Below are 27,958 nucleotides of genomic sequence, written 5' to 3'. Positions count from 1 at the left end.
TAAAATATTGCATCATAACCCAATGAAGTAATTTCTCTAAGGGGTTACACTAATTTAGGCTGCCAATGTTTTTAGTGTTACCGAATATAAGAAAGGCCAGAGTCTGCCACTTCAAGGGTTACACCCTTTTGGTAAATTAGACTTTTGGGGTAGAATGTCAGCTGAGACCTAGTAACTTTGACTAACCTTGAGAAAGTGGGAGATGGGAGGAGCAGAGCTCAAAGTAAAACATAAATTCCAGTGTTTAATTCATCTATGTTTTCTTACTCTAGTACTTCGGAAGTGTTGCTGAAATTATCAAGAATCATCAACATAGCCCGTTGGTTCTTATCGACAGTCAGAATAATACAAAAGATTCGACAAGACTGAAATATGCAGTTAAAGTTTCATAAATTTCTTGAAAACAAGGTCAACATCATTGCTTCAGACATTTTCCTATTTCTACTTTTGAAAAAAAGCCCCAGAACTTCATTATTTTGGATTATGAATCATCCAGTAATAAGACAGAAGATTGGAGGCAGCTATTGAGGTGGTCATCCATTTCTTTATAAGAAGCTCATGCAGACTTGTTCTATTGTCTGATCCGATGAACTGTGAATATTTGGTGAGGTTGCATTATCATGCTATTAAAATTCTCCAAATAAATGTCTTTATTTAAAAGAAACAGGTGTAAAGTCTTTTTAGTCATATAAGAAAATAATATTCTATTTTCAAAATAAGAAAATAATACTCTCAGATTAAAACAAAGCTGCTGGAAATTTGGGCCATCACAATGGTCACTGGTACACTGCTGTAATGTCTACTGCCAGTGCTTGACAATTATGCCTTGGTTGAACTTTTAATGTGTAGAAAATACAATATAGATAATGTACAATATTTATTTATAAGTACAGGTTAAGGGGATGTAATATTCCTTTTTCTGAGTGTTCCCAGCCACGGGAAATGTATACAGATATGAACTTTCTAGAAGTTCTTGTCCATGATTAGGTTGTTAGCTTTGCTATACCCTCTTTGATTATACCTCTTTGATCTGCATGTCTATTAAGTGGACCCTAAGCTTGATTTGAGGTTCAAAGTAGGATGAGAGCAAAACTAGATTAAAAGCCTAGGGAAACAACCCACAGAACAAGGGCAGAAAAGCAGATATTGATGAACACTAAGGAATAAAATAGATACCATTATGAACAGTCACATCCAAGGCCTTAGATCATCCCAGAAATGTAATATATCTTGTCATATCAAAGCTTTTTATTCTACTGTGTACTTTTTAGACAGCACTTAAATGATAAGGTAGCTAATTAAGATAAATCTAATAATTAAGTGAGGAATACACTTGATCACTGAATAAGATAGCAATCTCTGAAAAGATTTTGAAAGGCTAGATGGCAATATTTCAGAGTAACACACAGACCCACTTGTAAATATAACTGTATTTTTGGGGCGCCTGGGTAGCTTAGTCGGTTAAGCGTCCGACTTTCGCTTAGGTCATGATCTCGCGGTTCTCGAGCCCCGCGTCGGGCTCTGTGCTGACTGCCAGCTCAGAGCCTGGAGCCTGTTTCAGAGTCTGTGACACCCTCTCTCTCTGACCCTCCCCTGCTCACGGCTGTTTCTCTCTCTCTCCTAGAAATAAATAAAAATATTTAAAAATATATATACATAACTGTATTTTTAAAATGTCGTATGCTTTCATATAATAGCATTTTTAGATATTATGATGGGTTGAATTGTGTCCCTCCCTCCAAAAAATATGTTGAAATCCTAACCCTAAATATACCTCAAAATGTGACCTAATGGGGTATTTACAGATGTAGTCAAATTAAAATGAGGCTATTAGGCTCCAATCCACCTGTCCTGATCCAAAGGTGGAATTCACAGACACAGACATGCACGGAAAGAAGACTATGTTAAGAGATGCCCAGGGAGAATGCCATGTGAAGACAGAGGACTGGAGTGATACATCTGCAAGCGTAGGAGTGCTGAAGATTGCCACTACACCCCCAGAAGCTGGAAAGAGGCAAGGAAAGATTCCCCTACAGGTTTCAGAGGGAACATGGCCAAGCTGACACCTTTATTTAAGATTTCTAGCCTCCAGAACTGGGAGATACTGAATTTCTGGTTGTTGTGTTGTTAAGTCACCCAATTGTAGTACTTTCTTATGGTAGTCCTAGGGAACAATCTATATACATTTTGACAATAAAATAAAATATAAATGGTCTTTGGAAAAAGTTTTTTTTTTCCTTTTAGGAAAACAATAGAATCATTTAGAATGTTAGAAGAGATAACTCACAATTTAAAGAAAACTGGATTTATCTTTTGTAAAGCAAAGCATCCATTTGTAGTGTGAAGTATGAGGTTTCTGTTTCAGTTTTCCTCAGTGTTATATGGAATGATTTTCTACTTAAGACAAATCCTCACTAATTCCTTCTGCTACCACAGTGATCCTGGCTCCAAACATCCTCTTCTGATCTATCTCCACTCTCGTCCCCCGGGGAGCCTGTTCCAGCTAGATGAAGGAAAATAGCCATGAGATCATCCTAATCCAGTCAATGGATATTCAGCACTGCTAGAGTAGGTTTCTTGGAGCAGAGGCTGTGAGAATTTCCGGGAGCTAAGCCAGCCTCTACTGAGGATCCACTTCTCCCCAAAGCTGGAGAAACACTCCATCCAAGCAGTCTTTCCCCCGACCCTGTTACAAGAGTACACTGGAGGATGGCCGTATCTACTTCTCTATAACCCTGCTGAGCAGGTGGTATAGGCTACTCTATGAGACCAGAAAAGCTTTCAAGAGATCTCAAAGCCCCATCTGTGACTTGTGGTGCTGGACCAGCAAGTGGTTTTGCATAGGGAGATTTTCAGGCAAGCTGGGTGGTGGAATGAAAGTCACCAGTCAAGGAGAAAAACATTGCGTAGCAGATCAAGGAAACAAACCACCACAGTTCCTGTTTTGTGTTTCAAGGATGTTGCAAACTCCATTGCAGCTGCAGTAGGAGGAGGACTGTTCATTTATTCAAATGGACAACAGAGATGGGAAGAGTAGGTGAGTGGCCATGAGAAGCCTGAAGTGTGCTGTAACCAGTCAGCCAGGGCAGTGGTTCAGACACCCTGCAGCTGTGGCAGACTTGCCTACACGGGAGCCCCAGAGAACAGAAATGTAGGGATGTGAATGACACGTGAGACCACATGAGACATGATCCTAAAGCCAGACTGAACTCCTGTCCTTCAAAATGGACTTAAGACACCATAAAACAGACTCTATTTCTAGGCAGGGTTGCAAGGAAACCACTAAAAAGACCTCCTCCAGCAAGGTTAGTTGTACCAAATGCCCTTCGCATTTAGCAGCTATGTCTAACCACAAAGTGAGGTGATATTGGCTTCAGAGTTAGGTCTGCATGCTCCAGTCCTACCATTTATCAGTATATGTTATCAGGCATGTGTCTTACCATTTCTAAGCTTCAGTTTCTACTTTTGTAAAACAGTATCTTTTTGGTAAGGGTACAAGAATTAAGATATGCTAGTGTATGTTTAATACCTGGCAGTTAGTTGTGTCTAATATAAATTTATACTCCCCTAACCAAAATTTCCTTTGCAGAGATAAAATGTAGACAATCCTTCAAATAAACTGACCTGCAAGTATCTTTGAGCATTTAATAATTTTAATTTTGTCTCAAGAAAATCCCAAATATTTCTTTATGTCCATGGTTATTAATCTTTTAGATATTACAAAATTCTTCAAGAATTTGATGAGAGGTATGGGTCTTTGCCCCCAGGGAAATATGCATTTCTGGGGACACACAAACTTTAATCAAATTTCATGGGCCCCTAAGGCCTGTCCATGGACCACGGGTCCAAACATCCAAGGCAAAGGAGGACCCTTGCCTTACCTCTTAAAATGTGAACCATCAAGATGCATATACTATTCTACTAACAACCTGAATGATGTAGCTCTTCCATGAGCCAAGAAGCAGGATACTAATATGTTTTTTTGTTGTTGTTTTTTGGGTTTTTTTAAAAATATTTTTTATTTATTTCTGAGAGAGAGAGAGAGAGAGAGAGAAACAGCATGAACAGGCGAGGGTCAGAGACAGAGGGAGACACAGAATCGGAAGCAGGCTCCAGGCTCTGAGCTAGCTGTCAGCACAGAGCCCGACGCGGGGCTCGAACCCACAAACCATGTGATCATGACCTGAGCCGAAGTCGGACGCTTAACCAACTGAGCCACCCAGGCGCCCCAGGATACTAATATGTTTTAATGCAGGGACTTGAGAGTGAGTTGCCTCAATCTCTGCTTGTAATCCATGCTCCACCAGTAATAGAGTATGTGAACTTGGGCAAGTAGTGTGTCTTGGTGTCCTCATTGTAAAATGGACATGATAATGCAACCTACTTTATGAGTTTGTTAAATGAGTGCACATTTAATTGTAAAAGTTGAAAGTGCTCATTGTTATTCGTTCACTCAACCAGCCAACAGTTACTGAGTCTGCTTTGTCTGTCAGTATGTATGTCAGGCACATGAAATGAACAAATAATCTTCAAGACCTTAAAGGCAACCAAAGAGCCACTCAAGTATCTTTTAAAATTGGAGTCATCATTTTATAAATATAGCAAACAGAACTTTAATCCAAGATGATAAATGTACTTAAAATAATGACAATTAGAATAGCCGTGAAAAGAAAATAATGCAAGTACAATAAAAGTCCCTAAGTATTTAAAAGCATTTGCCTGTTATCTCAAATGTTGTAATGTCTCCCTCTTTTTTTCCCTAGACAAATGCAGAACTTTAAAATTTTATCTGGTATGGGGCGTCTGGATGGCTCAGTCAGTTGAGCGTCCGACTTCAGCTCAGGTCATGATCTCACAGTTTGTGAATTTGAGCTCCTTGTCAGGTTCTGTGCTGACAGCTCAGAACCTGAAGCCTGCTTCGGATTCTGTGTCTCCCTCTTTCTCTGCCCCTCCCCAACTCACGCTCTGTCTCTCTCTCCCTCTCTCAAAAATAATAAATGTGAAAAAAATTAAATTTTATCTGTTATCTTTTTCGTACTTATAAATGGGCCACTTAGGCCTAGGTCTTAATCTTGCTGGTTCTGTCCTTCACTAGCTGTATAATCTTGAACAGAGTATTCAGTGAACTTATTTTTCTTATTTCCCTTGTAGGGGTTTTTATGAGAATAATATATACAAATATCTAGGACAGAGTAGGTCTCAGCAAATGCTGTCACCACAGCTGAAGACTCAAATACCACACTTGTAAGTCTAAAGGCAAAAGACACAATTTGAAGGTTACTGCGGTAAAGCCATTGTGAGAAGACATGGGCCTAAAGTGTGATAGGGACCAGGGCCCTATAAACAGATATAAGGGAATTGTCTAAGGATTAACACAGGAAAGTTAACTGACTACATAGAGAGAAGAGGGTGAAATATGAGTCCCCACTGACTCCATTGTTTCAAGCCTGGATAACTGGAAGACTGGAACTTCCTCTGACTAAGAGACAAAAGTCTAGAGGGAGAGCTGACCTGTGTGACATTCTTGACCACATAGCTCTAAGATAAGAGTCTCAAAGGCAATTCATTGAATGGAATATCAGAACAAGTCAGAAGACTTACATTCACGTATGTACTCAAACTTTAGGAAAATTTATTGTATTTGTCTGGTAAAAAGTCTTAGAAAGTATTCTGGAGGCTGGGGTATTAGAAGAACATGTTAAATGATAACATGACACTAGTTGTTTTACATTTTTGTTTAGTTTTCATGATGACATTAGGAAGTGGTGTTTTATGAAGACTGTTCTGACAAGGTGCAATTGAAAATTGAAAGGCTGGAGGTGAGCAGAGTGGCCATTGGGCTAACCTAGGCCTTGAAATTGCTGAGGTTCCAGCCTAGTATGAATGGACCAAGAAGGGAAAGGGAGGAAAATCTAGAAAATGATACTCCAGGACTTGAAAGTCGGCACAATGTTTTTGAGATTCATCCATATTGTTATGTGTATCACCAGTTGTTTCTTTCTATGGCTGAGTAGTGTGCCAATATGTGGATATATATCAATTTGCTCTTGTATTCATTCATTGATGGAATTTGATTGTTTCTGGTTTTGAAATGAATGAAGGTGCTATGAACATTTGTGTGGAAGACTTTATGTGAAACGTTTTCGTTCCTCTTAGGTAAATGCCTCGGAATAGTAATCCTGAGTCACATGGAAAGTGCATGTTTAACTTTGTAAGAAACTGCCTAAATGTTTTCCAAAGTGGATGTACCATTTTACAGTGACATCAACAATATATAAAAATTCTGTTGCTCCACACTCTAAACAGCACTTAACATTATAGGTATTTTAAGTTTAATCATTCTAGTAGGTATATAATAGTGTTTCACTATGGCTTTAATTTGAATTTCCTTGATGATTAGTGATATTGAACATCTTTTCATGTGTATATATTTTCTTTTTTTAAATGTCTGTTCAAATCTTTTGCCCATTAAAAAAATTGGGTTGCAAAAAATAAACAAAAGGGGTGCCTGGTAGCTCAGTTAGTTAAGCATCCGACTTTTGATTTCAGCTCAGGTCATGTTCCTAGGATAATGGGATCAAGCCCCATATCAGGCTCCGTGCTTGGCATAAAGCCTGCTTAAGATTTTTCCTCCCTCTTTCTCTGCCACTCCCCTACTCACACACACACTCTCTCCTAAATAAATAAATAGGTTGTTTGTCTTCTTTTTATTAAATTATATGAATACATCATATATTTTGGATGTAAGTCCCTTGACAAATACATGTACTGTAAATAAATTATTTTGCTTCCCTGGAGTAAACCCTACTTAATCATGATATATTTTACATTTTATATATTTTTGGATTTGACTTGCTAATATTCTGTGCTAAGTGCTAAGTATTTTTGCATATACACTAATAAAGGACATTGGTCTGTAGTGTTCTTTTCTTATAATGTTTTTGTCAGGTTTTAGTATTAGGGGAATGATTGCCTTATAAAATTTCGGAAAGAATTTGTATAGCACTGATATTATTGCTTCCTAATATGTTTGATAGATTTCACCAACAAGGCATTTGGGCTGGTGTTCTCTTTGTGTGAAGGTTTTTAATTATTTTTTAAATTGTTTTGTTTTATTTACTGATTTTGAGAGAGAGAACATGAGCAGGGAGGGGCAGAGAAAGGGAGAGAGGGAATCCCCAAGCAGGCTTCACGCTGTCAGCACAGAGCCTACTCCCGGGCCCAAACCCATTAACTGCAAGATGATGACCAGAGCAGAAATCAAGGGCCAGACGCTTAACCAACTGAACCACCCAGCCACCACCCCGAAGGTTTTGAATTATGAATGCAATTTCTTGAATAGATACAGGCTATTGAGATTTTCTATTAATTCTGTGTTTTGTTAATTCATGTCTTCAAAAGACTTTAATTCAAATAGAATGCCAAATTTACATAAAGCTGATACAAATATTCTCATATAATCCTTTTAAAGTCTGTGGGGACTGTAATAATATTCCCTCTTTCAGTCCAGATGTTGGTAATATACATCTTCTTATTTTCTTCAGTCCAACTAAAGGTTTATCATTTTTATATTCTTTCCAAAGAACCAAGTTTTGTTTTCATTAATCTTCTCTATTTGTCTGTTTTCTATTCATTTCCACAGATACCTTTATTATTTCCTTCCTTCTACTTATTGGGTTTACTTATTCCTTCTACTTTTGAGTTTAATTTGCTCTTCTTTACATGCTTTCTTAAGATGGAAGCTTACATAATTGAGTTTAAACCTTTATTATTTTCTAATATAAGTATTTAAAGCTGAAAAGTTCCCTCCAAGCACAGCTTTAGAACATCCCACAAATTTTAATATAGATTTCTCAGTTTCATTCACTTCAAAACATTTTCAAATTTCCATTGTGATTTTTTTTCTTTAAATTATTGGTTGATCAGGAAAATGCTATTTGATTTCTGAATATCTGGTGACTTTTCAAACCTTTTTCTGAGATTGATTTCTGATTTAATTCTGTTGTAGACAGAAAATACAATCTGCATGAATTCAATTCTGAAAATTAGAATTATCTAGTGTCCCATATATACTTGTAAAAAAGGTACAGGATGGAGTGTTCTATAAATGTCATTTAGCTCAAGTTGATTGGTATTGTTGCTCAAGTCTTTTACGTCCTTAGTGATCTGATCTTTTTTCTTTTTGTTTTTGCCCAGCTGTTCTATCAGTTACTAAGGGAGAGAGTTGTAATGTCTAACTATAATTGTGGATTTGAGGATTTCTCTTTGTAATTCTGTAAGTTTTGGTTCATATATTTTGAAGCTTTTGTATTATATGCATAGACCTTTAGAACTGTTGTATCTTCTTAATTAACAGATCTTTTTATCCCTAAGTTTTATTTTTTTGCTCTCAAGTCCACATATTTTTTCCTAATAATTTCTGACTTTTAATGGGAATGCTTATATCATTTATATTTAATGTAATTATTGTTATGATTGGGCTTCAATCTACGATCTCTGTTTCCTATATTATCCCACCTATTTCTCCTCTCCCATTTTTCTTGCCTTCTGGTGGGTTGAACTTCTTTTTAAATCCATTCTATCTTCACTATGACTTATTAGCTATATTTCTTTGTTCTTTTTAATGGTTGTTCTAGTGTTTACAATATACATCTTTTACTTATAATCTATCTTCAAGTACAATAGTGTATCTCCTCTTCCTCTTCCCTGCCTTTGTGCTACTATTATACATTTTACTTCAGCACATTATAAACACAATGTTTTTTGCCTTAAATGTTTAATTCTCCTTAAAAGAACCTAAACAAAGAAGGGAAAGTCTTTTATATGTACTCATTTATTCACCATTTCCAGTGCTCTTAATTTCTTTGTATAGATCAAATATCCATCTGGCATCATTTTTCTTTCACCTAAAGAGTTTGTAACATTTAAGATAGTGCGATTTTGCTGGTGATGACTTAGTTTAGATTTGTCTTCTGTGAAATTGTCTTTGTTTTATCTTCATTTTTGAAGAATAATTTTGCTAAAGAATTCAAGGATGACTTCTTTTTTTCTCTTCAGTACCTTGTATATATCATTCCACTGTCTTCTGGCTTATGTAGCTTCTAATAATAAGTCTGCAGTAATTCTGATCTTTGATTCTTAACATGTAAGGTGTGTTTTTTCTTCTCTGGCCACTCTTAACATTTGCTTTTTGTCACTTGTGATTATGAGAATGTGATTATGATGTGTTCTGGTATAGTTTTCTTTGTTCTTTTCCTGCTTGAGCTTCATGTTGCTTCTTGGATATTGAGGTTTATAGTTTTTATCAAATTTAGAAAAAAATCAATCATTACTCCTTCAAATATTTTGCCTGTCCTTCTTCTCTTTCCCTTCTGGGACTCCAGGGATATGAATGTCACACTTCTTGACATTACCCCAGTGTGGCAATCTGGAGTTGTACTGCTTGGATCTCCCATTAAGAAAAAACTTGGCATTCAGCTGTGAAAAATGCAATTTGCTGACAACCTTCAGCTGTTAATTCCTTTAAAAGCTGCCTTGGGTTTTGAGCCAAGTCTCTGCTCTCCCTAGGCATCTTCAGTCTGGACATTTCTGCCCAATGTAGAACTCCTCTAATAGAAAGTCTTTGACCTAAAACATTCACTGAGTTGGCTGACTTTATCAGCAATGCATGGCAGTCTGAGGCTTTCTATACTCAATCCTGCTTCCACTCACAAACCCTTTTCTTTCACCAGTGTCTGTACTATGGTTTCAAGGCTTTTCTTACCCAGTCTTGCTCTCTCCCCTTTAATTTTTCCCAGGCATCACTGCTCATAAACCTCTTGCACTCCAAACTCAGCATCTTCTCCCCAGAAAACACAACTGACAGAATTAGTACTAGTAGTCCAAGAAAACAGGCAGTAAGATTACTCACCACTAGATTACTCACCACCCAGCTGGCAGTGAGGACCCCATCTTGGGGATTTTGGGGGCATGGACTATGCCTGGTGCAAAGTAGCAGCCCAGTTGCTAATCTCCTGCAGTGAGAGAGAAGAAAAAGCTGAAAACTAAACTCAAGATTTAATAAAGTTGCTGAACTTCAAAGATAATTTAATTCTAAACCAAGACAGATATGTTATGCCAGTGTCAGAGTCCTAGCTCAGAAAACTTGGGCCCCTGACAGATGGGTGAGTATATTTGGTGATGAATGGTAGTGAATTCATTGCTGGTTGTGAATGCCAACAATTATTTAGTTTTCCAGAATCTTCTAAACCTTCAGAGTCTGCAGAGGTGCCCCTCTCATTAAGAACTATGACTTTGTCTGTGTAGGAAGGCATTGCAGAGACCTCTCCCCTGTAAGACAATAGGAATTTCCTTTAGGATATGCTCCGTCTCCTGTCCTGGCTGCTAGATCAATAATTAAAGTTATATTGCAGCATGAACCAGCTATAGATGTGCTAGGCCTGCTGAAGGAAGACTAAACTCAGAAGGAGATTAGAGAATTAGGCACCACATACTGGCAGGAGCTGAGGGAGTACCATAGGACTAGATTTTGAGAATTCTTGAGCAAAGGAGCCAGAATATAAGATAAGATAAGGACTAATTTATTAACTTAAGGGCACTTCTCAGGATACAGAATTTAACACCCTGGCAAGACTCCTAAGAGGTGGGGCAAATTCACTGGGTGGCTCCTGCAAGACTAGGGAAAGTGATGGCCTTCACTGATTGGGGCTGAAATGTCTGAATTGCTATGAAAAATAGTGGAGACAAAAGTTAAGACTCAGGGACATAAGCATGCCAGGGCAGAAGACCCACCAGAAAATTATGTTCCAGGGAACAAGTATGTTCATCAAGGCCATCAGAAATGCACTGGTAAGGGGTGCTTGGGTGGCTCAGTCGGTTAAGCGTCTAACTGTCTCAGGTCATGAGCTTGTGGTTCATGAGTTCCAGCCCTGTGTTGGGCTTTGTGCTGACAGCTCAGGGCCTGGAGCCTGCTTTGGATTCTGTGTCTCCCTCTCTCTCTGCCCATTCCCTGCTTATTCTCTCTCTCTCCTTAAAAAATAAATAAACATGAAAGAAGAAAGGAAGGAAGGAAGGAAGGAAGAAGGAAGGAAGGAAGGAAGGAAGGAAGGAAGGAAGGAAGGGAGGGAGGGAGGGAGGGAGGGACGGAGGGAGGGAGGGAGGGAGGGAGGGAGGAAGGGAGGAAAGAAAAGAAACTGCTGCCCCACAGGCCAGCTTCTGCTAACTCGCTCTAGCCCACCAGTGCTCACTAGCAAATTTCTCTCAGCCACCTAGTAGAATGCACCTTGGCCACACCCTCTAGGGAGTTTCTCTGCCGCTCAATGGGGCAAATTCCTGTGGACCAGCACAATGCTGCCAGCATCTACCAGTGAGTTTCTATAACACTCAGCAGGTTGTTTACAACAGAGGACTCTAGCTGACCAGCACCCTTCAATGAGTTTCACAGCTACTGAATTGACCACTCCTACAGACCCACTAAGGTCTGCACCATCTTTATCATCAGCCAGCTGAATGTACCTGTGGTAGCTACAACCTCTTCAGAAAGGTCTGAATCTCAGTACAGGTTGAGAAGCCCTAGTCTAAGTGCTTAGTTTCTTCCTTGCTTATTCTTTCTCAGTCCTAAAAATAATAGTAATTTCTATATTTGCCATTTCTGTGCCATTAGAAAGCATCAAATTCCCCCTTTCTAATGGTTAACCAACTGTTACTAGTTGATAATTTTAATGGCATTATTGAGATACAATTCACATGCTATAAACCCACCCACTTAAAATTATATGATTCAGTGGGTTTTACTATATTCAGAGTTGTGCAACCATTACCACAATCTGTTTAGCACATTCTCACATCAAAAAGAAATTCCAGGGGCACCTGGGTGGCCCAGTCAGTTTGGCATCCAACTCTTGATTTCAGCTCAGGTCATGATCCCAGGATCCTGGGATCGAACCCCATACCAGGCTCTGTGCTGAGGGTAGAGCCCGCTTGGGACTCTCTCTCTCCCGCCTGCCCCCTCTCGCACTTGCTCTCTAAGAACAAAGTAAAACCAAACAAAAAGCAAAACAAAAGAAACGAAAAAAAAACCCTATACCTATAAGCAGACACTTTCTGTTCTCCTTAAATCCCAGTCATGGCTCACTTCTAATCTATTATGTCTCTATAAACTTGGATACTCTTAACATTTCATAGAATGGAATCATAATATGTGGTCCTTTTAGACTGGCTCCTTTCATGTACCATGTTTTCAAGGTTCATCCATGCTATAGTATGTACCAGTACTCCATTTCTTTTTATCTCTAGATAATATATAATACAGATATACCATATTTTGTTCTTCATTCATCATTTGAGGACATTTGAGTTGTTTTCCACTTTTTGGCTATTATGGATTATACCACTCTAAACACTTATGTAAGTTTTTGAGTGAATGTCTTCATTTCTTTTGGATATTTATCTAGAAATGGAATTGCTCTGTCATACTATAACGATATTTAACCATTTTGGGAATGCCCAACTATTTTCCTAAGCACCATTTTAAGTTGTGACCAACAATGTATGAGAGTTTCAGTTTTGCCAAATAGTCACCAGCACTTGTTATTGTCTTTTTAATTATTCCCATTTTAAAGAGTGTGAAGTACTATCTCATTGTGGCTTTGATTTGCATTTCCCTAATGACTAAAGAGGTTAAGCATATATTCATGTGGTTATTAGTTACTTGTGTACCTTCTTTGAAGAAATAGCTGTTCAAATCCTTTGATCATTTTTAAATGAGTTGTCTTTCTATTGAATTACAATTATTTTAATATATTTTGGGTACATTTCCCATATTAGATATGTGATTTGAAAATATTTTCTTCCATTCTGTGTTTTCTTTTCATTTTCTTGAATTCTTTGAAACTCAAATTTTTCATTTTAATTAATTCCAACTTATCTACTTTTTCTTTGATTGCTGTGTTTTTGGTGTCTTATTTAAAAAACTATAACCCAAGGTCACAGAGATTTATAGCTATGTTTCTAATCATTTTCATAGTTTTATTTCTAACATGTAGGCCTTTGATCCATTTTGAGTTAACTTTAAAGTATGATGTGAGGTAGATTTACAAATGCATTCTTTTGCACATGGATATCCAGTTGTCCCAGGAACATTTGTTAAAAGACTATTCCTTCCACCTTGAAATGTCTTGGCTCTCTTGTCAAAAATCAATTGACTGTAAATATATGAATTTATTTCTGGACTCTCACTTCTATTCCATTGACCTGTATGTTTATTATGTCAGTACTAAACAGTCTTGATTACAGTAGCTTTGTAGAAGTTTTGAAATGGAAAAATAAGTTTTCCAATTTTATTCTTCTCTCACAATTGTTTTAGCTGTTGGTTATTCTGAATGCCCTGCATTTTCACATGAATTTTAGAATCAGTTTGTCAATTTTTGTAAAGACTGGCACCTGGAATTGTGACAGGGATTGCGTTGAATCTGTGGATCAATTTGGGGAATCTTCCCATCTTAACAATACTAAGTCTTCCAATTCACGAACACAGGCTGTTTCTACATTTATTTAGGTCTTCTTTAATTTCTTTCAACAATGACTTACAGTTTCAGTATAAAAGTCTTGCATCTTTTTTTGCCAAATCTATTTTTATTCCTTTAGATGACACTATAAATGGGATCTTTTTTCCCCAATTTGTTTTAGGATTGTTCATTGCTAACAATATGGAAGTAGAATTGATTTTTCTGTAGATCTTGTGTTCTGCACCCTTGCTGATCTCATGTATTGATTATAAAATTTTTAGTGGATTCCTTAGGATTTCTCATATGTAAAATCATGCCATCTAAAATTACAGATATTTTTAATTCTCCCTTTCCAATCTGGATTTTTTTTTCTTTTATTTGCCTAATTGCCCTGATTAGAACAACCAGCATGTTTAATAGAAACTGTGAGAGTGGACATCCTTTCTTGTTCCTGATGTTAAGGGGAAAGTTTTTGGTCTTTCACTTTTAAATATGACGTTAGCGGTGGCCCTGAAGATAAAAGTCCCATTTCTGGCAATATACAGGACAGAACAGATGTCAATCACAAAGAATTATAATCATTTGTTGTGACTAGTCTGGTGGTTTCCTGGAAGACTGGTTTTTGTCTGACTTGAAGCTTGCCTGGAGCTAAAGCTGCTACCTAGGGGCACTGTTGAAACATTAACAGGCCAATGTTTTGGTTACTACTGCCTGAGGTGATAGATAACATTTGAGACAATCAACAGACTGATCAAAAAGCTAGGGAGGACAAGCTGGGAAATGAGAGGTCCATAAGGCTTCCGTAAAGTTACAACATATTCCCAGGAATCTAGAAGACAAACATGCATGGTCAGGGCTGTGTGTGTACTAACAAAAGCCCTGAGAAGCCCCAAAGCTGTCATCTCTGACTAACCTGGAGGCTGTGTCAAAGTAGTAGAGGCTAAAGCCCAAAGTTGAAAACTGTCTGGCTGACTGTTGGAGATGCACCACAAAAACAGAGTCCCTGGAAAACACTCTAGGTGCTTTTCCATTCTGTGTGTTTAAGGAAATCTGTGTCCAATCATTGACCATTAAGCTAACATAACAGATACTTCAGTGGCCACACATGACAAAGAATACAGACTTTACAAAATTAATTCTGAAAAGTTACTGGACAAACAACAACTATAATTAGCAGCAACAAAAACAAACCCTGGGATGGAAGAGGGGGTGGACAATCTGATTTTCAGAGTTGCCACATTATAATATTTTAAATGTGTTTTCAACAAAACATTACAAGGTTATGAAAAGAAAGAAAAAAATATGGCCCATACACAGGGGAAAAAGCAATCAACAGAAATCCTGAGAAAACCCAGGCATTGGATTTTCTAAGCAAAGACTTTAATAAAACCATGTTTAAAGACTAAAAGGAAAGTAAGTCTCAACCAAACAGAGAACCTGAATAGACAGAAGTTGTGAAAAGCACTTTTAATTCTAGAACTTTCAATTGTAGAGTTGAAAAGTAATAACTGAAATGAAGACGTCACTTGAGAGGCTCAGCAACAAATTTGGGCTGACAAAAGAGAGAATCCATAAACTTAAAGATAGATCAATTGACACTGAACAATAGTTCAATAGATCAATCAATAGATCAATTGACAGTCTGAAGAACAGGAAAAAAAATGAAGAAAAACGAAGACCTCCTAAGAAACAGAGCCAACAAGCATAATGCATATACCTAATGTGAGTCTCAGAAGAAGAGAAGACAAAGAAAGCATAGAAAAGAATATTTGAAGAAAACTCCCCAAATCTGTTGAAAAATATTAATCTACAAATCCATGAAACTCCAGGAACTCCACATTTTCAAACATATGTATACCAAGACATAGTGTAATCAAACTATTTTTAAAAAAGCAAACAAGGGAGAATCTTGAAAGCAGCAAGAGAGAAGTGACTCCTCATATACAAGAGCCTCAATAAGATTAACAGCTGACTTCTCTACAGAAACCATGGAAGCCAGAAGCAGTGAGATGATATAGTCAAGGTGCTGAACGGAAAACTGCAAACCAGTTCCATAGGGAGCAAAACTACCCTTCAAAGGGGAAGAAAAAAATGAAGACATTCCCAGATTAACATTGCTAGCAGACCTGTCCTACAAAAAAATACCAAAGGGAGTCCTTCAGGCTGAAAGGACACCAGATAGTAACTCAAACCCATACAAAGACATGCAGAACTGATAATGGTAATTATAAAACACAGTAAATGAATAAAGCAATAACTGATGGGCACCCAACTCATAAAGATATAATTTGTGATAATAATAGCATGAGGGAAGGAATGATGTAGAACAAAGTTTTTATTATTGAAATTGATACTAGCCAAACTAGATGAAATAGATCAGCTCATAACCTCTTCTAATAAAAATTCTATACAGTTTTAAATTGCCTATTTGTTATTTTTTCATTTCTGATTTTGGTGTCATATTTAAGAAGACTGACTAAACAAAGGTCACAGTATTTACTTCCATGAGTTTTCTACTTTTTGCTTACATTTTGGTTTATGATCTTTTTTTTTTTTTTTGAGAGAGAGAGGCAGAGTGCAAGTTGGGGAGGGGCACAGAGAGAGAGAGACAGAATCCAAAGCAGACTCCAAGCTCTGAGCTGTCAGCACAGAGCCCAACATGGGGCTCGAACTCACAAGTGTGAGATCATGACTTGAGCCAAAGGCAGACACTCAACCAACTGAGCCACCCAGGTGCCCCTATGATCTATTTTGGGTATGTAGTGTGAGGAAGACTGTTTTTATTTATCTATTTTTCCCATCTGTGCTTCAGATTTCATAATCTCTCTCCATCTATCTTCAGATTTGTGCATTCTTCTGACAGTGAAAATCTATTGTTGAGTCCCCTCCCCTAGAAAAAAGTCTCACTTTGGCTACTGAACTTCTCAGCTCCATAAATTTTCATTTAGTTCTTTAATTTCCTATCTTTTTATTTCCATTTTCTATTTGATGAGTCACTGTCAGCATTTCTTTTAGTTCTTTAAACCTGGTTTCCTTTAGGTCTTTTAACATGTTTATAATTGCTGCCTAAGACTTACTCTACATCTGGTATCCCTCAAAGGAAGTTTCTATTGCCTGCTTTTGCCCATGTGTCACACTTTCCCGTTTCTTTGAATGTCTCATAATGTTGTGTTGAAAACAGGACTTTTTAGGTAACATGCTGTAGGTTCTCTGCATAGTAGTTCTCTCCACTCCAGGCCTAGTTTTATGTAGTGACTAAGTTGGACTAATTCATGAAGTTTATATCCCTTCACAGCGTTTTATCTTTAAGCCGGACTTCCTAGGGGTTGCTTCTGAGTCAGCATCATTTTATGATCAGCCATTAATTAATAAGAGGTTGTGCATAAGCCCCTTGAGTTAGGGAGATTTAAACTCCTTACCACTGGGTCTGTATGGGGCCTGGGATCTCCTTTGACTATCTAGGTAGTTTATAAGATTGCCCTACATTCTGTCAGGGACTTGTAGCCCACATGTTCTCCCTCTGGTTGCTCCTAAGTGGTTGCAGCCTTGAACATAAACACCAGTAACTCTTAGCCTCCATTTATTGCTAGCTATTGTTCTATTGTTTTCAACATTTTGTTTTTAACATCAGCAGTTTGTACCTGCTCCAATCTATTCGAGATAAAGTTAGGGCTCTGGTAATGGGAAGTGTCTCAAACCTCCCTTGAACAGAACCCCTGTACCTTGGTGCTATGGAGCATGTTGGGTTGGGGGTGGGGTGGAGTATGGGAAACTGGCTCTTTGTTCAATGTCTCCTAGTTCCTCCTTGCAGAGTAGCTGTGTCAGGGGCTACAGAAGGACGTGGGAGACCATCTTCTATCACCTCTCAGTATGGACCTTCTATAGCCCAGAACCTGGGAGGATGGAATCTGCTAATGTTCACCAGCTGCTGAATGTACGCAGAATAGCTCTGCTGCTCCCAGGAAGCTAGGGGAGACAGGAGCTGCCGTTTGGATGCCAACCCCACCAGAGCAGATCTCTTGCAACACAGCTGTATGGGAAACGGGGACTTGCACAGTAAGAGTAGCTGCCTGCTCTGATTCTCCTTACACTGCAGGATTTGAGACTGGTACAATGGGCGCCACTAACTAACTGGCTGCCGTCTCCACTTGATATAAGCCTCTTGTGGGACACCTGTGTGGAAAATGGGACGTACCAAACAGGAATATATTTAAACACATCCCCAGAGATACTGTGTATCTCCCAGTTAGGTTTTGTGGGTTTTCCTTCAGCAACCTCACACAGCTTTTAAATTTATTATTTTGTGGCTCTTACCATAAATGGGTCTTTTAATTTTTTTAAATGTTTTATTTATTTCTGAGAGAGAGAGACAGCGTGAGCAGGGGAGGGTCAGAGAGAGAGGGAGATAAAGAATCTGAAACAGCCTCCAGGATCTGAGCTAGTTGTCAGCACAGTGCCCAATGCGGGGCTCAAACCCACGAACAGTGAGATCATGACCTGAGCCGAAGTCGGACACTTAACCAACTGAGCCACCCAGGCGCCCCTAAATGGGTCTTTTGTTATTTTGCAATTGATTACTATTAAGTGTTCAAAAAAGCTAATTTCCAGTGCACTCCTTCGGATTTTCAAAATATTGAAATGAAGTCATTTGTAAATAGTATTTTGGTCTCTATCCAAGTTTTTCATTTTGCTTGCATGTCTTTTTACATTAGCAATAATCTATGAAATAACTGATAACAGGCACCTTAACTGAAAGAAGCAGTTTCAGTCACAAACTGAACATTATCTTCACTTTTGGTTAAAGGACTCTGAAGTATTTTAAGGAAGATAGTATTTTAAGGAAAATACTAAAAATGACTTTACTAGGAATCAGCATTTTTATGTAAGTACATTCTTGGCATTGACTAAAACAAAATCATGATTTCTGAAACTGATGTACATATTAACATTCTTCCTACACTTTTTACTCAAATGTTTACAACGTCATAATAATGATATGTATTTTTTTAAAGAAGATTCTTAAATTGGGGACACTTATTAACAGAAGCTCAAAAGACGGAACTAAAAGCAAATAATTCAAGGAAAACTTTGTCAAACACCTCTTCCAAGATACTACTTCTCAATTGTACAATTAGGAACATACTTAAATCAACGAACACTAAAATCAACAAAGCTGATCCTATTTCAACTCTGCATTATTGGGAAATTTTTCTGCTAATGCTATTTTTTTTTTTTTAAAGATGAGGAAGCTTTTTTTAAAAAATATTTTTATTTACTTCTAGGAGAGAGAGAGAGAGAGACAGCGTGAGCAGGGGAGGGTCAGAGAGAGAGGGAGTCACAGACTGAAACAGGCTCTAGGCTCTGAGCTGGCAGTCAGCACAGAGCCTGACGCGGGGCTCGAACCCACGAACGGCAAGATTATGACCTAAGGGATTAACCGACTAAGCCACCCAGGCGCCCCTGCTAATGCTATTCTTAACTAGCAACAAATAATGCCCTGAAAACTCCCCCAGTAAGTTTCACCAGATAAGATCCAAAATGGAGTCAAGGCACTTTGTTGAAAATAAGAATGCTAGCAAATTGCTAAAGTAAGGAACAGAGTCAATACCCCGACGGAAATGGGACCAATCCCAAGATAAATAAGCAGATGTCAATGGTGAAAAATAAAAACCAAAACAAAAATGGAAAAAAATCAGTAATTCAGCTGTATGTAATAGTTTTCACCTCACCTCCATTCTCTCCCACCCCAAGAATCTTAATACTTTTCTTAACCGCTATTTCAAATCACTTAAAGAACTAGTATTTCTCACCTAACCTGAACATAAATTCTCACAGCAACTGTTTGATCTCATTAAACCCTCCATAAATTACAGTACCCTTTATGCACAGATGACCCGTCTATTTTACCCACCAATTCTCTTCATTTACATTTTCTTCACTTTTAAACACATCTACATTGGTAACTTTATATGTATATTTTAGTTTTTATATTTTGTAACTTTTATACAGCTGGTGTACATCACAAAAAAACTGCACCAAATTTGTTTTTAACTTTAAAAATCCCACTCTATGGCTAAAATGAGCAAATCAGAAGACTCTAGATGCTAGTGAGGATGTGGAGAAACGGGCACCCTCCTACACTGCTGGTGGGAATGTAAACTGGTGCAGCCCCTCTGGAAAACAGTGTGGAGGTTCCTCAAAAAGTTAACAACAGAACTCCCCTATGACCCAGCAATAGCACTGCTAGGAATTTACCCAAGGGATACAGGAGTGCTGATGCACAGGGGCACATGTAGCCCAATGTTCATAGCAGCACTCTCAACAATAGCCAAAACATGGAAAGAGCCTAAGTGTCCATCATTTGACGAATGGATCAAGAAGATGTGGTTTATCTGTACGATGGAATACTACATGGCAATGAGAAAGAATGAAATCTGGCCATGCGTAGCAACATGGATGGACCTTAAGGGTGTTATGCTGAGTGAAATAAGTCAGGCAGAGAAGGACAAATACCATGTTTGCAAGTATAGTAGGATTAGGAGGAACTTAACAGATGACCAAGGGGGAGAAAAAGGAGGGAAACAGTGGCGGAGGGGGAGAGAGGCAAACCATGAAAGACTCTTGAATACTGAGAACAAACTGAGGACGGATAGGTGTGTGGGGGGAGGGGGGAGATGGGCACAGAGGAGGGCACTTGGGGGGATGAGCACTGGGTGTTATATGGAAACCACCTTGACAATAAACTATTTGTAAAAAAAAATAATAATAATAAAATAAAAATCCCACTCTAAGATTTGAGAGAACTATAGCAAGGGTTAGTAAACAGTTTGGCAGCCAGATTTAGCTCATGGCTCTTTAAGAAGTTATGACAGAGACTAAATGGACTACAAAGCAAGCCTAAGTTATTTGCTAGCTTAACTTACCCTTTACTGATCAACTTTGCTGACCCCGTAACAAAACCACATTTTTCATTTATATATATATATATATATTCACATTTCAATACACTGAGTGCTTAGTAAGATAGAAAGGTAAACTCTTTGAAAGTTAAACTATTTTTTCAATCGAATACCAGAGAGGCTCATTTCCATGGAGATGGACAAGTAGGAAAAAATGAAACAATTTCCTGACCAAGAAGTTGGACTGCAAAAATAAAACCCTTCCAGTTGTAGTCACAACCTCAAAGTACTGGATATTCCTATTTTAGGGAACAATCTTTAGTTCAGTTTCAGCTAGGAGAAAAGAAAGGATGGAGGGTTTTGATTTGGATTTTCCACTCTGGCAATAGAGAGGTTCCAAGAAAGTGTGCCTTCTTCAGAATAACCTAGCAAATCAGAAAAGGAGCTAACTAGAGTATCTGGGACATGAAGCTTTTTAAAATGACTTTTAAAATGTTAAGGCAAAAAGCATGTATCACAATATTAGATAGATTTTTACTGGCATGGCTATTCCAAAGTTTTTATAATTCTGCAAACACTGGCATGATAGTTGCTGCTCTCTTTTCTATTCATGGAAGGCAATGAGTTATAATACATCTACCCATAACAGCAGAGCATTTCAATTTTATTGCTGTTAGGGTACTAAAGAGCATAAGCCTCCTTATGATTTTTGCATTCAGCATATCTATAGTAACTTTATGGTAAATGTCACCCCCTTCTCAAACAAAATTTCAAAATTTCATCTATGATTCTGGGGGAAAAAATCCACACTTTATTTGACATAGTTCCCTAGCATATAAGGAAGCAAACCATTCTGAAATAGAACTATCTCCCATTAGAATAAAATTCCCATTTGACTTCAGTACAGTAAAAAAAGTTACTGTGTAAACACAAACTTAAGATAAATTTAATTGAAGAAAATGCTCATTACAGAAATTAACAATGCTTATCATTCTTTAAACACCATATACATTATTAATATATACTGTATATTTCCAATCAACTCCATTCTGAGGCTCAATTTAAGAAACACAATTATAACAGGTTTATACAAAAAATACTTCACTAGGAAAGTAGACAAACTGCACAAAAAAAGTACATGTATAATGTGCATAGCAAGATAGCTTGAAGCATCTATGTATGGCTTTCTTTAAAATAAAACTTTTGGGGAAATGGGCCCATTTGGGACCTACTGTTACAGTTGACATATGTAAACTGTTTCACATCTTTTAGGCACTTGCTAACAATAGTGTTCAATCCCTGAAAAATGAATTTACCCAAAAAAAAAATTCTACATCTGAAATAAAAACCAAGAAAATAACATGGGTAAAGTCTTACATATTCCTTTTAAATTAAACAACCAGTTTTATTAGTGCATGCACAGAACTAAATGGAAAGAAAATAAACTTTTTATGTCAAAAATTTTCTGTGCAAAATTTACATAACAAACTGAAAGGTACAAAAATATGTACAGGTTTAAATTCTTTCTTATATACAGAAAAGAAGCCCTGAAATTTTCAGTCAATGAAAATGTTGTAACACTTGTAGTAACAATATAACAAAAAATTATACAGTAATTTAACACAAGAACTCCATTAGCCAATGATCCAATAAAACTTGATCCAAACTTACATGGTGAAGTTTCAGTCAATTATTCTGTTGTTGTCATGAAAATATCCACTTTAACACCCTACCTGCTGGGTACATCCCCTAGGAATCTGTCCTGAAATTTTATGCACTGTCACTGAATCCACTATTAATGTTTCTTAATTTCAACTGCCAACAAGCAGTAGATAATCTGCTTTGGGTTGTCAATCATACTGAAAAGGTGCTAATACCAAAAATGGTTTGTCTCAAAGTGTACATGTTCAGACACCTAGCAGTAATTAAATAGCAAAAGTCTGATTTGCTTTGCTAATCTTGTTTCAAAATACGGTTTCTGTAGAATAATTTTTAATTTTCAAGAAAAGCCATTCCCTTGGAAGTGCTTCTATGGTCCACTTTTCAAATGGATGGCAACCAAGTCAAAAATGGGCCATTTGGTTTATGAGGGACAAACAATTTAAATCAAATAAGCATAGTTCTGTGCAAGAGAATCACTGGAGATTATCATTAAATTCAGAAAAATGTTCAAGTTCTTTCACTAGACTTCAAACTAGACCAAGAGAGTTTAATTCTTCTTTTAAGGCTTCCCATCTACTGCAGTGCTTGACACAGCCATTTAGAAAAAGAAAATCACCTTGGGAGGGTATTCCAATCCTTGATGTGGGACACAGCATAAAAGAAAAAAAGATTTACTTGTCACAAACTCTTTTCAAGCATCAAGAGGTGTAACTGTAGTTAGCTACTCAAAGGAACCTAATACCCTTCAAATCAGCTCTATTTAGCAGATGTAAAGTTAAATTCTTTACTCAAGTTCTCTTAGTATATCTTCACAAATGACGAGGAACTCCTTCAGCTCCTTGGTAAAAGAGCTCTCTCCATCTTCAGAGGAGCTACACTTACCAGACTCCTAAGGCTGGTGGAAGAATAGAGGGAATGGAGTTGTCAGCTGTTACCCTCTACTAAGAGTCCCTAAATAACTAAATTGGGAAAACTGCTTTATCAAAATTTTCTTTAGCCCTAACTTCCCAAGAACACATTAAAAAAAAAAAAAAAACTAAATCAAGGTACACCTGTGCTGTGATTAGTTTCTTTCAAAACTTATGTGTGCAGTGACAGCATTTGCAAATATCACACATAAAACTTTTTTAGTCTCCCATGGAAATATAGCCTACTTTCCAATGTCCAATTTTAGGTATATACTAAAGTAGAAAATGTCTGCCTTAAGGTAATTTGTCCCACTGTTTTCTTCTAAGATGATTTTACTTCTCTTTTCCTTGGGAACTACAGTAAATTATTCTAACATATTCCAATCACGAGTAGCTTCCATTAAATGTCTCTGCCCATGACCAGCCCAAGCATCCTGATTGTCAAATACTCTACCACAAAACCAACAGTTAAACTTAGCTTTTGGAACATTTTCAGAGGTAGATTTCACGATCTGATAATTGTTTTTGCTTGTCTTTTTGAGTGTTAATTTTAGCACAAATCTTTCTTTCACAGAACTAACAGGTTTAAATGTTTTATGCCTCTTGGAAAAATCATCATAAATTGATTGTGAAGCGTTACCACAAACTGGTTTCAGTAAAGCATCAATAGTTCTTTTTGACAATGAAACCTTAAGCACACGGCCATTAAATTTAGCAATAGTTTTCATCACACTTACTACTTCTGGGGCATCTGCATCAGGATGATTCAAAACTACAACTGGCTGGTTCCTCCTAGGACATTTCACAAGCTGTTTGGAACTAAATGGGAAAAGCCGCAAAGTTCTGACTGCATCTTTTGAAAGCCTCGGTCTGCTAAATCCAAACGATTCACGGACAGCTTCAGGTTTTGCCTTTTCTTTACACTTTCTATGTAATGTTGCTTTTTTTCTTGGAGGTTCTTGGTAACTATTCCTACACTTTCGTTTACAGTTCCTGTTTCTAGGTACAAAGGCAGTTTCAGAATCTTTACTTCTTACATGAGTTTTTATTTTGGAAGTTTTTTTTCTATTGAAGCTTCTCTCAATTGTACAATTCGTTTTACACCTTAACACCCTGGTGTCTGAACGGTCAGTGAAACACACAGGTTCCTCAGAAGATTCTGGGCATGTCGCAGTAGAAGTTATCACAATTTCATTTGCTGGCATCATATCATCTAGTAAGAAGGGTAAGGCATCTCTAGAAGATTCTGGCTCTCTCTGCTCTCCTCCTGTAGTCTGATTAGATGATACCTTGTCTTTCTGCAATGAGGATGCAGAGTTGTTTACAGACAGATTGTTAGCAGCACTCACATTTAAAACAGGGTTAAAAATTTTCAGCAATATTTTTTGTGGTGTTCCTTCAGGTTTCTTTGGCTGTATGTTTTGATAATACATACTATTTTGGATTAATTTAGGCTTAAGCAGCTCAGTCTTATTTGGCATCACACATTTTAAAAAAACAGCTTGTTTGCCATCAGGCAAGAGGGTATAAAGAGGTGGTTTGGGAAAAATCTCGTTCTGCTGTTTTACTGATTCCAAGATATTCAGCTTGGTGCCCTGGTGCTCAGAAGCTACATTAGGAGTAGGAACAGCTTTCACTGAAGAACTTGCTGACGTCTTAATAACGTAAGGGCCTTTTAATGGCAAAGTATTTTCGGAGCTACTTTTCATGCTCAAACAACTGCCAATGCTGGAACAAAGTGCAGGTGTCAGACAATTACTGTTGGGTTCCACCTTTAAGAAAGGTGTTCTGCAAGGTTCCTTAGCTGTAGTTCCACAAGCTTGAGCGCTCTCAGTTTTGACAGCGGAAACACCTTCAAGTTTCCCATGATTAAACGTTAAAATCATCCCAGGTTTCTTGTTTAAAAGAAAAGAAGCAGGTACACCTTGTGTATTAACCAATGGAAGTGGTCTTCCTGAAACAACATGTAATCCAGGCTTGTTAGCAATGTGCAGTGGTACAAAAACACCTTTTGGAGTCTGAACAAATATAGCTTTTCTTGGTTCTGAATTTAGAAGTGGACTCTGCCTATATAAAGAACCTAAATTTTGTGTAGTGGCTCGCAGTTTATCTTTTACGAGCTGCTGTGTTATTATTGCATCTGACTGAGTCTTAAGTAATGTGCCAATACCTGAAATTCTAGGTGTCTTTTCTGAATCTCTCACATCTTGTGATATTGACAGGTTTTGTTTTTCTTTTCCACTGCACTTTAAATTCAGATCATTTATAGGGACATTAATCCCTATACTACCAGACGGAATTGGGAAGATGCCTTGTACTTTGAAGTCTTTTGAAGATTCAACTATTTTGCCTTCTCCCTCAGGTCTCTGAAATGGTTGGTCACAATGAAGTGGGAGGACTTTATCTGGAGTCTTACTAGAGTCCTGTTTTACTTCAGATTTTGTTTTTAATCCATCCTGGAGTAACTGGTTTACTTCAGGTGGCAAAAATTCTGATGCCTGTTGGCTGTGGAGAGAGAAAACAGATGTGATCCTAGGCATCATAGGTGAGTCAACATTAGAAATGCCATCCCACTTAGATTTTTCAGTCATGTTCTCTAAATTTTGATTTTCATTGGAGTATAAGTTCTGTCCATCAATGTTTTGTCCTTTTTCTAACACACATTGTTCTTCAATTTCAGCTTGCATTTTTAAAGTTCCATCTTTACTATTTAAAAGGCTTATAGATGCTAACATGCTATCTGGATTTGAGCTCTCCTTCCTCACCAGTGATAAAACTGATTCACTTATTGGCTGTTGGACAACTGTCTTGCTCGATGAAGGTTCCTTCTGAGGGTTTTCACACATTGCTGTTCCTGAAAACCTACGACGTTTATTAGGATTATTTACTTTTGAGTAATTATGAAAGGGTAATGATCCTTGGTTGGAAGATTCAACAGGTAACTCAGAGCTGACATAATTAATGCAATAGTTATGCATATCTCCACTGCCATGTGCATTTTGTTTGGTAGTAGAGTTGACTGTATCTGGACTTTTAATGGTAGCACCTGGTATCTCAGGGTGACTCTCAGGAATATAACTTCCCCATAGATCAATATTATCTTTTGTTTCAACTTTTGTGGTCAAATTCACTGATGCTGTAACCAATTCTGATGCTGACAAAGACGACACACCTTTTTCATCATCCACCATTTGAAGCATATTACCTGTTTGAGACACCAAAGCCATTTCTTTTTCTGATGTTACTTTCCCTGAAAGTATAGGAGATGAGCACGAAAACGGAGTAGCTGCTTTCATATAAATGGTGTCATTTAACTCAGTTGTTACTCCTGCTAAAAATCCAGTAGTGTCCAGAGTCTGGGGCTGCAAACTGGCAGTACCATCCTTTGTAGCATCTGACTGTGAGCCTGGTGAATATAAATTTTGTTTATTGGTAGGCAACAATTTTATTACAATATGTTGTTTTCCATCCACCATCTTAAAACCCATAAAATCAGCACTATAGTTAGCAGGAATTGTTATTCTATTATTTTTCACCATTAACACTGTAGGTCCTTGTACAGCAGTCTTTAAGAAACCTAGAGTAGAATTTGATCCCTCTTCAGCTCTATTACATTGCCCAGTGGACAGAAGAGTTGGCTTCTCTGACTCTAACTCAGCAGGTTTATCATTATTCGCACAGTGTGGTCTTTCATCCTTTTCTTCATTTAAATGCTCTTGAACAAGATGGCTCTGGTCTTCAGATTTAGCTTGTGTTCTGTTCAGTTTTTTTAGCATTTGAGGGTTTTTTTCTATACTTCTGTCGCTTCCATTGTTGATCTTCTTGCGTTTCCAGAATGTCTTCCTTGATGCATCTATTCTGTATCTTTTCAGTATCAGCTTAAGTCCTGCTGAAGTCTTTGTCATCCTTTTATCATATTTGTCTTTTTCCAGTTTTTCTTTCGCATATAAGTGTTCTTTGTGCAAAGTTATAACATGTCTCACGAGGTGCTCTCTCTTAGTGGCACCATAGCTACAATATTGACAAGTGAAGGGAAATGTACCAGAATGAACGTGAAGGTGCTTCTGAAGCTCTCCTTTGGTAAAACATATATGATGGCATTTACCACATTTATAATGGATTTCATTATGTCTATGAATGTGCTGAACAAATGTGCCAACATCCTGGGTGGAGAATTTGCACTTTTCACACTGAAAATGACCATTAACACAATGTGTGGATGTAAAATGCTTTGTCAAGTCTAATAAAGTATACACACTCTCATTGTTACAAATGTCACATTTTACTAAAGTGCTTCTGTGTGTCCGTCTGTGTTGTTTAAATATCTGGAAGTCATTTGCTGAAAAACTGCACATTTCACAAGGATATGAAGGTAATTCACCATGGTGCCACATCTGAAAGTGTTTCTGCAAATCATTTGGGCTATATCGAGTGCTATCTCGGCATTTTAAACAGTTGAAATTGAGTATTTTTGCTGACATTTTTAAACCTTCTTCTTCAATTCTCTCAGACTTATGGAGCAGCATACACTCTTCTACACAACTTATACTCCTTATACTGATAGATTTTCTTGCAGTCTGTGGTTGACGCTGAAATAACTTTCTGTATTTGTCAACTTCATGTTTCAAAAAGACTTCATTTGGAATATTTATCTTCGGCAAATCAATTTTCACATTTTTTAGTTCATAATGAAAACTACTTTCTGAAATTTTTGGCCTAAGCATTGATCTGATACTATCAACTATCTCATTTTTCACATCATAATCTTTTCTTAAAATAGTTTGTTTTTCATCAAAAAATAACTGTTTCTGTTCAGATGGCATGATTTAACAAAAACCCCAATTTCTATTTTCTCTAAACACTGAAGCTACTTGTAATTTAAACAGGAAACAATACTGTGGCGAGACATCTTCAAAACACGAGGATTTTTCCCACATTAACTCACCTGAAATCAAACAGAGAATTGAATTTTCATCACATTAGC

The 27,958-nt window shown here is 37.4% G+C and overlaps 2 protein-coding genes across 9 annotated transcripts in view; one reads left to right on the top strand and one right to left on the bottom strand.

Annotated features, from left to right (window-relative positions):
- Window positions 1–664, top strand: part of BLNK (B cell linker) — a 101,940-nt gene extending 101,276 nt beyond the window's left edge. For all 3 annotated transcript variants that reach the window (XM_039230171.1, XM_039230172.1, XM_039230169.1), the window contains one exon: window positions 273–664. In XM_039230171.1, the coding sequence (XP_039086102.1) occupies window positions 273–392 (120 nt within the window). In that variant the 3' untranslated portion in view covers window positions 393–664. The remainder of the gene's footprint in view (window positions 1–272) is intronic.
- The window catches only part of ZNF518A (zinc finger protein 518A), a 58,505-nt gene that overhangs the window by 8,065 nt on the left and 22,482 nt on the right, over window positions 1–27,958 (bottom strand). For 4 of the 6 annotated variants that reach the window (XM_039230163.1, XM_039230166.1, XM_039230164.1 and 1 more), the window contains one exon: window positions 21,329–27,919. In XM_039230163.1, the coding sequence (XP_039086094.1) occupies window positions 23,340–27,797 (4,458 nt within the window). In that variant the 5' untranslated portion in view covers window positions 27,798–27,919 and the 3' untranslated portion in view covers window positions 21,329–23,339. Of the gene's footprint in view, window positions 1–9,910; window positions 10,014–21,328; window positions 27,920–27,958 lie in introns of those variants that run through there. The other 2 variants (XR_005528076.1, XR_005528075.1) reach the window with 2 other exon arrangements.

Source organism: Hyaena hyaena, unplaced genomic scaffold (assembly GCF_003009895.1).
Source record: "Hyaena hyaena isolate Hyena2069 unplaced genomic scaffold, ASM300989v1 scaffold_44, whole genome shotgun sequence".
Lineage (NCBI taxonomy): Eukaryota > Metazoa > Chordata > Mammalia > Carnivora > Hyaenidae > Hyaena > Hyaena hyaena.
This window is presented reverse-complemented; position numbering and strand designations above follow the sequence as displayed.